This window comes from Sinocyclocheilus anshuiensis, unplaced genomic scaffold (genome assembly GCF_001515605.1).
Source record: "Sinocyclocheilus anshuiensis isolate Anshui unplaced genomic scaffold, SAMN03320099.WGS_v1.1 scaffold144, whole genome shotgun sequence".
In the NCBI taxonomy this organism is placed as follows: Eukaryota; Metazoa; Chordata; class Actinopteri; order Cypriniformes; family Cyprinidae; genus Sinocyclocheilus; species Sinocyclocheilus anshuiensis.
The window spans coordinates 542,326-552,736 of record NW_015555720.1 but is presented as its reverse complement, the minus strand read 5'-3'; the positions used below and the strand labels follow the sequence as shown (position 1 = coordinate 552,736).

At 36.0% G+C, this 10,411-nt stretch overlaps 2 protein-coding genes across 4 annotated transcripts; one reads left to right on the top strand and one right to left on the bottom strand.

Annotated features, from left to right (window-relative positions):
* The first annotated feature begins 2,768 nt into the window (after positions 1-2,768).
* Positions 2,769-7,101, top strand: LOC107672399 (ras-related protein Rab-34-like). 2 transcript variants are annotated; one of them, XM_016465559.1, is made up of 11 exons: positions 2,769-3,078; positions 3,628-3,691; positions 3,813-3,904; positions 4,013-4,081; positions 4,200-4,301; positions 4,391-4,455; positions 4,739-4,790; positions 4,881-4,962; positions 5,092-5,182; positions 5,334-5,441; positions 6,448-7,101. In XM_016465559.1, the coding sequence occupies exons 2-11, from the start codon at positions 3,638-3,640 to the stop codon at positions 6,513-6,515; spliced, it is 783 nt and encodes a 260-aa protein (XP_016321045.1). In that variant the 5' UTR covers positions 2,769-3,078; positions 3,628-3,637; the 3' UTR covers positions 6,516-7,101. The 2 variants fall into 2 exon arrangements, with proteins under 2 accessions (XP_016321045.1, XP_016321046.1); XM_016465560.1 differs by having other exon boundaries at positions 2,770-3,078; positions 4,016-4,081.
* Positions 7,102-7,175: 74 nt separating this feature from the next.
* LOC107672400 (adenine phosphoribosyltransferase-like) lies at positions 7,176-9,952 on the bottom strand. Of its 2 annotated transcripts, XM_016465562.1 has the most exons (6): positions 9,686-9,952; positions 9,424-9,517; positions 9,018-9,164; positions 8,641-8,736; positions 8,173-8,315; positions 7,176-7,519 (listed from the first exon to the last, which is right to left on the bottom strand). In XM_016465562.1, the coding sequence occupies exons 1-5, from the start codon at positions 9,806-9,808 to the stop codon at positions 8,173-8,175; spliced, it is 603 nt and encodes a 200-aa protein (XP_016321048.1). In that variant the 5' UTR covers positions 9,809-9,952; the 3' UTR covers positions 7,176-7,519. The 2 variants fall into 2 exon arrangements, with proteins under 2 accessions (XP_016321048.1, XP_016321049.1); XM_016465563.1 differs by lacking the exon at positions 7,176-7,519 and having other exon boundaries at positions 8,126-8,315.
* Positions 9,953-10,411: the final 459 nt, after the last annotated feature.

Here is a 10,411-nt window from a genome sequence, read left to right as displayed (position 1 = left end):
GTCAACTTTTTACGGAAGTCACAATGGTTCGTGAAAAATCACAGCTACTTTATGCAGGCTGTGTGCATTTTACTGTGGACTGACTGTTTTGAAACTTATATGGTAGTTAAATAGCCCCTAGACCTCAGTTATTGTGAAAAAAGACAGGAAATGTCAGTTTTGACAATATGGGACCTTTAAGTTGCTCCAGCTTAGTGTTTTCCAAACAGACTGTTCTCTTTCCATTCCTCTTCTCCTCAACTGTTCTACTCTTCTTGACACTTCAACCAATTCACACTGACACTGGTTGTCCAGCAACCGCATGTTCAAAGAATAGAATTGAAAATATTTGTGGAATTTAAATGGGTCGTGCCAGAGAGTGAACCTCCTTCACCACTCAGTAATGCGAAACAGCTCTCTACTGTTGACAATCAATGCAATGTGTAAGGAAGACCACAGAGACACAACAGATGTTTTCTGCCAATAGTACTTTTTAAACATTGACCAGTTTAGACCATTACTAGCAGGCTACAAGCAAGCAAACACTTATTACAAAAAGGGACATAAACCCAGGAAGAAGGATGGATGGATGGATGGATGGATGGAATGGAGTCTGCGTTGCAGTGGTATCCTGCCATCAATGTGCTTTCTCTTTCACATTGACATTAGTTCATGGATTGGTTCAGATCATACTTCTGCCCAAAGTGGTGAAACATGGTGACTTCCACTCCTGGAAGTGGAGGAACATCTGTCTCTGGTGCATTCTGCACTGGAGGAAACTGGGTTGTGACATGGTGAGTGAGGACAGCTTCTCACTGCTTGGTTCATTCATGAAAGGTGTGCAGAGCCAGTACGTTTTGCAATGGGACAATATCTACATTAACTTGTGGAGAAGATGCAATAATCTTAGCAGAGATTCACAAAAAGATGATACAAAAGATTTAGAGCTTTGACATATCAAATGTGCAACAACACATCAGCAGCGGCACTTTTCACAAAATGCATTGTTATGAGCCCATTAGAGGTTTAAAAGTTAGATTATAGCCTACCATAGGAACATAAAGTTCTATAATTTATAGAATAAAAGTATAATAAAAAAATAGAAATAGTACTACAATAAGGTAATATAAACTACTCTAACTCACACTTTCAAACGTGTAGATTTTAAGTAAAGATTGAAAGTGTTGTCGGCAGCTTATGGTATCGTCAGGGTGAAAAATGTCACCATTGAAGCACTTTATTACCTGAATATAAACCTCCTTGTCAGCCTTGTTCACGCTTTGAGGAAAACGCTTGACAATGTCTTCTGTGATACTTGCCTAATCTAGTGTGTTGTGTGAAAGTTTACTATCAAGCAAACTATCTGCAGAACAGTGGAGAAGAATTGATGACGTCTCAATATGGCGCCCTCTGGTGTCTGAGAAGAAACAACAAGCTTTACTGCGCAGCCTTTTTTTTCTGAGCACTTTTTCTTGAGCTTTTTTTATTACAAATATAGACATACATACAAAACAAATACAAGTAAACACAGATAGGTATTGCCAGGGTAACAAACCAACCAAACAAAAATAAATAAATGAACACCTTACAAACACACAAAAAGGAAGAATACATAAATACAGTTTTCATAGATAGAACTTTGGATAGTTGCCATATACTTGTCTAAATCAACTTTGAACAATGAAAAGAGAGGTTAAGAACCAGCAAACATTTGCTTATGAATGTGAAATTTAGCTAGCAGGAAACACAAATGTATTATGTAAACCTTCCCTGTATTCTCTTTTGAGTAATTAAACAATCATAAGAAAGCATCTTCAAAACAAAAAGAAAAGTCACTTACAAAATAGACTGGATGCACAGCTCTACACTAGAAAAACGGCTAATTGCATGCTAGTTATGAACATGTAGTGTTTTATTACAAACCTTTTTGTTAACTGATATGGTCTGAGAGTAAGGTTTAAGAAAAAGTTAATATTGTTTTTAAGTACTTGATTTTACAGTAAATAACCCTACTGTAGTATGGTGCTAAGATTCAATCAGTTATAAAAGCTATTTTCTGTTGTTGTTTTTTTAACTAATGATGAATTAAGGATTACACTCAGAACAAAGTATGACAAACATGCCATCTAGATTTTTAAAAATGTTTTTGAAAAAAGTCTCTTATGCTCACCAAGGCTGCCTTTGTTTATTTTTTATAGGCCTACAGTAAAAACTGTAACATTATTAAGTATTATTAGGCCTACAATTTAAAAGAAATATTCTCTATTTTAATATAGCCTATTTTAAAATGGAATTTTCATCAGCCATTACGCCACTCTTCAGTGTCATCATTCAGATATCATTCTAATATGCTGATTTGCTGCCCAATAAACACTTCATATCATTATCATTGTTGAAAACAGTTAATATTTCTGTGGAGACATTTTTTTGGTTCAGGAGACTTTGTCAAATAGAGATCAAAAGAATAGCATTTCATTGAAATATAACGTTAATATAAATGTCTTTACCGTCACGTGCATCCTTTCGGAATAATAGTATTTGTATATTTATGTAATAATATAATAATTATTATTTAATAATAATAATAACTTTACGCAGCCCATATTGAGCACAATTTTTCTAAACTCATTTCGAAACACAATATGCTACATATATTCATGACATAAAAATGTATATTCTTGCTAACCTGCAGCGTTTGCGAGCTTTAGGCCTACCAACAAACCCGGTCATAACATCAGTAATACTACCGTATTAAGTACTGTAACAACCGTATAATATCTGCTGTGAACGGTCAAAACGCTGGGGGCTGTAGGGGGCGTTTACTATCCCTCTTTCCTGGTTTTGGTCGGGAGAGAGACGGGGGGGGGATTGGACTGGAGACGAATCCATCTGTATGCAGTTCACAGCGCTTCCGTCGTCCGTTGTGTTCTGCCGTTTTCTTCAGAAACTTGGAAACCGTACGCGATGGCTGACTGCTAAAAGCGCCTCATACCCCCTACTTTTTTGCTTTTCCTTTATATTCTCCTTTCCTTAAAGGCGTTTCAAACGTTTTTGTCTCAGGAAACTAGCGCTTTACATTTACAGAAACAACGTCTTTAGGTAAGAAGCACACGTTTGTTTGTAGCAACAGAGTTACAGTGTTACGAAGCACGGATTGAGATCGACTAGAAAGGATGGACGGTCGTTTGTTCTTAAAATGTGCTTTTGAAATGTTTATGTACGTCATACTAGTCATAAAACTACTATACGCAATACGTATATTGTTAATGTAATCATACACGTGTATAAGACGTACACATTGCACCAAAAGTAGATAAAAAGAGGCATCACAAAAAGGTTTAGCCACAAATGAGGGGTTTTTCTTTGTTCTCAGATTTACTTTGGGATTATCAGATACAGATTAGTGAGTCATCACCCATGCCGCTCTAATGACCAAGTAGGCAACTATTTAAACCAACCCGTTCCTACATGTTCATGACTGTTGCATTAACACACAAGTAACATGCTAAACTGAAAGACAGGTCATTATTTTATTCCTGCAAGTCTCTAGCTAGAGCCTCATCCTAACCAGCCTTTACTCATTCCTTCCTGGTGGGCCATGTTACAAAATGCCAAGCTGTGATTCATAACTTTGTGTTTTTCCTGTAGAAGCATCATCATGAGCGTACTGCCCCCTGTACGGAAAGACCGCATAATCGGCCAGCTTCCTAAGGTACATGTTTTACACACAATGCACTGATGCTCAAGGTATTGTTTGTTTCCGAAACCCATCCAAACCAAACCATCTGAAATCCATTTCCTCAACTGAGTGTTAATATTCACTCCTGTCGTAGTGCTTCAGCAAAGGTGCTGCTTTGAACACAGAGGATGAATTCCACAGCAAGGTGAAGACGGCCTGTCAGCAGCAGAGGACAGGAACTGTGGGGTGAGATGTTAGCTTTTGATGAATCAGTGGTTTCGGGAGATTTTCAGAACTGTTTGGATGGATTATCCAGCATTGTTTTATCCAGTGCCTTTTCTCGTTTTTGTCCAGTAGGTTTAAGATCTCCAAGGTCATTGTAGTGGGTGATCTGGCAGTGGGGAAAACCTGTTTGATTAATAGGTGAGCAAATCTGCAAAGTTAATGTTTAATAGCTGTATCAAATAATTCAGCTTGCTTTTTAGTTATTGTTTGGCTAAATATAATAATTTATTCTGTTGAAACTTTTTTTTGTTTTTAGATTTTGTAAAGATGTCTTTGACAAAAATTACAAGGCCACCATTGGTGTGGACTTTGAAATGGAGAGGTTTGAAGTTCTTGGGGTCCCTTTCAGTTTACAGCTGTAAGTGAATTCTATGACAGTTCAACTATCTATAATCAACGAGTCATTTCTATAGTTATTTCAAAGAAGTTTTTGTTTTAATTTTTCAGGTGGGACACTGCAGGACAGGAGAGATTTAAATGCATTGCCTCTACATACTACAGAGGAGCTCAAGGTATATGACTCAACCGAAAATAATATTAAATAATGCAAATAAACATATAGTTTTTAGTATATTGTACAAGTTGTGTCTAACAATAGTTAATTTCAGTATACTATAATGTGTAAAATCTGGTGATAGTAATAAAAGTATAATTATTGAGTAATTAGATCATTAAATTTAATGTTCTTTAATTATTATATAAAAAATATATTATTTTTAAAAAGTACATATTTTTACCTTTTTTTTTTTTTTACCTTTGAGGTATTCATATTCTTCTCCCATTCCTGTTTTACAGCCGTAATCATTGTGTTTGATTTGACTGATGTGGCTTCACTGGAGCATACAAGGTAAATGACACCATCACTATAATTCTGCCCTCTGGGTTAACAAATACACAGCATGCTTCACACATTGAAATGTATCGTCCTCTTCTAAAGGCAATGGCTGGAGGACGCAATGAAAGAGAATGATCCTACCAGTGTATTACTCTTCTTGGTTGGCACAAAGAAAGATCTGAGTGTGAGTGACCATTTTTATTATTTTTAATTGACATTATACTTACAATCATGGCCATGCATAATCCAGTACAATCTCCTTCCATATACTTTACATATTTATATATGTCCTACCAATGTGTCTTTCCTCCAGTCTCCTGCACAGTATACACTAATTGAGCAGGACGCCATTAAACTGGCAGATCAGATGAAAGCAGAGTACTGGGCTTTGTCCGCCTTGTCTGGTGAGTTGCTGACTAGAGAGATTGCTATAGTATATGGGATTTGTAGCAATTTTGTGTAATGTATTACAAAGTCACATAAAGTATTTTGTAAACCCTAGATAGAAGTTGCTACTGTTTATGTTGTTTAAGGACTCTTTTTTTGTCACTGTAGGGGAGAATGTGAGAGAGTTTTTCTTCAGAGTGGCATCTTTAACATTTGAGACCAATGTACTGGCAGAACTGGAGAAAAGTGGATCCAGACGTATTGGGGAAGTTATTCGTAAGTACATTAAAGATCACCCAAAAATGAAAGTTTGCTAAAAAAAATGTACTCCAAGATGTAGATGAGTTTTGGGGACAGATTTGGAGAAATGTAGCATTACATCACTTGCTCACCAATGGATCCTCTGCAGTGAATGGGTGCCGTCAGAATGAGAGTCCAAACAGCTGATAAAAACATCACATATAAACAGCATGACTCCAGTCCATCAATTAATGTATTGTAAATGGAAAGCTGTGTGTCTGTAAGAAACAAATCCATCATTAAGGCATTTTAACTTGAAACCAAAATGTCAATCCATAATCTACAACAATGCGCCCTCTAGTGAAAATGTTCATCCCCTGTTGTCCTCCCACATCACCACTTTTAGACTTTTAGACTGTTTTTCATGTAAATGGTGCTTGTTCTGTGCATATTTCTTAACTTTTTTTTTTGCTGGAGAAAGCCATATTACGGATGGAGGACTTATAGATAGAGGATTTGTATTTTAGTCAAAAGCTAAAAATGTCTTAATGATGGATTTGTTTCTTACGAACACACAGCTTTTCACTTCACAAGACATTAATTAGTAAACTAGTGTAGTGTGGGTTACTTGAGGATTATTGTGATGTTTTTATCAGCTGTTTGGACTCTCATTCTGACGGCACCCATTCACTGCAGAGGATCCATCGGTGAGTAACTAATGTAATGCTACATTTCTTGGCCTAAGGGTGAATATATTTTCAGCCAGATTTCATTTTTGAGTGAACTATTCCTTCAACGACATTATTTAATCCACTGGAATTTTATTGCACCATGAAAAGAAGGTAATTATATTATTATTTCCCTTGCCCGAGTGACCTGAATTCATTAATAGAGAAAAGTAATTTCAGAGTTAGAAGTTATTACATATAAAAGATCATGAAGCAGTGATTTTCTGTAGAATAAGATGCACTGATCAACAGTATATATATATATATGACCATGTTTTCTTTGAATTTAAATGAAACTTTTTTTCTCCACACAGAAATCAACAGCAACTCAAATAACCTGTATGCAACTTCCAAGAAGAAACAGAACAACTGTTGTCAGTAAAGACTGGCCATGTAAAAATGCAATCATTTGCACCAACATATAATGGTACCAAAGCAAAACATACACACAAATGTACATGCACGTACATAGGGAGAATCTACTAGATAATAAAAGTAGGATGAACAATATTCCAACTATGTGACTGTACAGAGAGCAGTGTGGTTTGTTATTCATAGGGTGTAACTGAATATCTGCTGGATGAAAGAAAACATTCCTTTGTTGGAAAACTTGAGGTTTGCATTTTTGTGGTAAAGCCGTATTCCGTTTTCCCAAGAGTTCTATGCACAATCATTATCAGTGATTATTACATTGTGTTAATTAAAAATACATTTTATTTCACATTATGCTTAGCTTACATTCAGTAGTGATTTTAAAAGGTACACAGGAGGATCATGCATGAGTTGCACAAAAAGCAATAAACAGTGATAAATATATTTTTCTATATCAAAAGTCCTGTTTATTAAAAGGGTAATTTTCCTTGAAGTTATATCGATTTTTTTTAATATATAGGTTCAAATTCTTGCTGTAAAGATTTTAAAAGTATTAGGGCTTATATACTTGGTTTTCTGTGATTGACATTTTTATTCTAAATAAAATGTTTTTCCTTAAATGAGCCATTTATTTAATTATAATATAAAATAGGTATTTTTCCCAAATGTGTTAATATATCATAGTAACACTGTTATTTTGATTAAATACTGATTTTAATACTGTTAATATTTTGATTAAATCTCTTTCATTTACATGAAATTCAGCATTATTGATTATTTGAGAATTTTCAAGTTAGTAATAAGTTAGAAATGTGAGCTACAATCTGATAGTGACCTCTAAAGATATTTTAGTGTAACAACAACAACAGACGTATTTATGACCAATATGACAAATGCATAATACATGACAAATGTACTGCATCAAATTCATTCAAGCGTAGAGAGTTCAGTCCTCACAAGATTCATACCTCCACAAATTTCACATGAATATTTTTTTCCCTGATTTCTTAATATTTAATACGGTGGCCGAGAAGTGCAAAGCAGATCACAATTCTGAAAACAAAATAACAAATCAGAAAGAACAACAACAATTCAGAAAACATTATAACAAGTCAGAAAACACGTCGTGGTAGAAAGTTCGGAGATGGTATTAAAGTAGCTCAGTTTAAATGTATTGTATGAATTGCCCTTACTCTGGAATAAAAAATACGGGGTGTCTATTTATATTTAGTTAAAAGTGGCTGTAAATTATCAGCTCCAATGGTGCAGATGGTTAGGTGTGTGCCCTTGGCTTTTTGACGCGATCAACCCGGGTTCGATCCCGCCTTTTGCCAAACTTTTTTTTCTCCCTGTTCTTCGGCTGGTTTTTCCTGTATACGTTGATTGACAGATGTCTCGTCCAGTCAGCGTTGAGTAATCCCAAACCAATGGCGCTGTTTCAAACTATACCTACCTTTTCCGGTTTGTCTGATTTGTCGTTGTGTTTTCTGACTTGTTCATTTGTTTTCGGATTTGTCATTGTGTTTTCTGACTTGTTATAATGTTTTCTGAATTGTTGTTGTGCTTTCTGAATTGTTATTTTGTTTTTTAAACTTGCATTTGCGTTTGTAATTTGTTATTTTGTTTTCAGAATTGTGATCTGCTTTGCACTTCTCGGCCACCGTAATTTAACCACTAAAGTTCTTAAAAGACTCCAGGTATTGACTGTCTATCTGAGATTGCAGCTCATTTGGAATGCAGTGGGAATATTTATAGTTTTCCTTTAGCCACGTTCCTCCCTCACTGTTTTCAATGGCCACAGCAGCAATGCCTTCAAAGAATAGAGAAATAATAGCACTAATTTTACCATCTTAATCAAGTCTACTGATAAGTAATAAGTGAACAAGAGCTATTACACCCTCTCACAGAAAGAAGCTGTCCAAAACCGTTGTTTTGTATCTTGCAGCAACAAATATAACAAGAATGTCAATAAACTCACCAGTCATCAGTTACATTATTTATTTTAATAGCTCCCTAAAGGCAGAATCAACATCAAAGAAAGACATAAAGGTTTCGGGTGGAGAGGGGCAGTGGACAAGTTCAAAATCTCTCAAAACATTTCTTTGCTTTTATTATATTAGCTGTTTTATGCTTACCTACAACAGTAGCTCCTTGATTCTCCACCAGTTTGATAGCTGCTCTCATAGTTCCTCCAGTCTCAATCCACTGGTCTACTATAAGAACCCGCAGACCTGAAGTACATCATAACATACCTATAATTTCCCATTTTGTGTTACTAAGAAGTAGATGTGCTATTAAAACATTTGAATACACATGGCTCTGCAGTCATACAGTGGGATATGTAGTAAGATAGGACATCTGAGCTGATTGAAAATGTATAAATCATTGCAAACTTTATAAGTAAAAATTAATTTGATTGAGGTGTCTTGTAACTTTCAACTTGCCCTTTTCCATTTCAGTATAGCCCTCAACAACATTATCAACCATCATAGTGACAATAATACATCAGTACCTGGCTTTAACACATCAACGCGCACTTCCATCAGTTTCTCTCGTCCAGAGTAGTCGCTGTAGTCTTGAGTGCGAGTTTGAACACATAAGTGTCCTGCTTTTCGAATGGCCAAAAATCCTTTTCCTAAAGTTATGGCCACAGCTGACCCTGAAATTGCAGGAGAAAGTAAAAAATAAAATCCACAATGCATACAATCCATTTTTCACATGGAATAGACAATATCATTTAAGTTTATACATTTAATTGAGTCAGGCTTTAGAGATAGTCCCTAAGTTCATATCCCACTCTATATTTAGCCTGTTTGCAGAGGTGTTATATATACTGCAACATGTGAACTGAGCTAAAATACTCTCTTGAGTTCAGACTGTCTTGCTCCACACCAGCTACAAAAGAGAAAGTTTTATACCGAGGATGAAGCCCATGGCATCTATTCCAGCCACCAGGTCAATGGTCTCATTCTGGAATGGTTTGAGAAGATCTTTTACGCAATCTGACAGTGCCTGGATCAGTCAAGGGTGACAGAAAACAGTGAGCAGAGACTATAAACTAGAAAACCCATGGCAGTCAAACACATTCTAACACAGTCACTATTATTCAGACATGGTAGACACAGGTTATTTAAAAACGTACTGGGTCAAGTTTGACTTGCAACAAGAGCGATTGTTTACCTGTGAATTGCAATAGAGCCTTGATGGATCAAGCCATGCAAACTTTGGACCCTTTGTGTTTGGTGCCATAAGAGACAAGTACCAGCCCTCTTCTCTCTTTTGGGGAACTGCTAAAACATCCATTCTGGAAAGACCGTTAGACTTCTGAAAACTCACCCCGGTAACGGCGTGTATTTGGTGTCAAGTTCATGTATTGTAAAGTGGGCGTTTTCATGTCTCCCAGAGTAATCGCTTAACCATTAGCCACAAACCAGAGCTCTGGAGACTGTTTGCGTTTACTCAGTTTAACAGTGTCACTGTTAAACACAAGCATTTTTTGTGTTTTGTTTAATAACAAACCTGTAAATGGTATTAATATTTTATAATGCACAACAACGCACTTATAGCCTACTCCGTTATATTTGTATGAAATGAAGTAGCCTAGTTCCAGGGATGACAAAAAAAGATTCTAAAAAGTTTTTCTCGATTCTAAAAACTTTTATGTTCGATTGTCTGCACCACTCGTCAGGTTTGAGATAGCCAGTCAAATCAAAGTAGGGGGTTGAGCTTTCTAGTTTGGCTGCAATATGTTCTGCGAGATGTTTTTTAGGCTAGGCAATGAAAGAAAGACAATACAGAAAGAAAGAAAGGACCCATAATGTCGGGTCAAGATATGTTTTAATAAATGCTCAGTAGCGTTACGTTGCTCTACAGTGTGACCGACTCCTAGGACTAACCGGCGCTACA

Coding starts and splice junctions, on each gene's coding strand:
- LOC107672399 (XM_016465559.1), top strand. CDS start 3,638: ATGAGCGTACTGCCCCCTGTACGGAAAGACCGCATAATCGGCCAGCTT. Junction 3,692..3,812: donor TAATCGGCCAGCTTCCTAAG/GTACATGTTTTA, acceptor CTCCTGTCGTAG/TGCTTCAGCAAAGGTGCTGC. Junction 4,302..4,390: donor GTCCCTTTCAGTTTACAGCT/GTAAGTGAATTC, acceptor TTAATTTTTCAG/GTGGGACACTGCAGGACAGG.
- LOC107672400 (XM_016465562.1), bottom strand. CDS start 9,808: ATGGATGTTTTAGCAGTTCCCCAAAAGAGAGAAGAGGGCTGGTACTTG. Junction 9,165..9,423: donor TGCCATGGGCTTCATCCTCG/GTATAAAACTTT, acceptor CTGCAATTTCAG/GGTCAGCTGTGGCCATAACT. Junction 8,316..8,640: donor TCAAGGAGCTACTGTTGTAG/GTAAGCATAAAA, acceptor TATTCTTTGAAG/GCATTGCTGCTGTGGCCATT.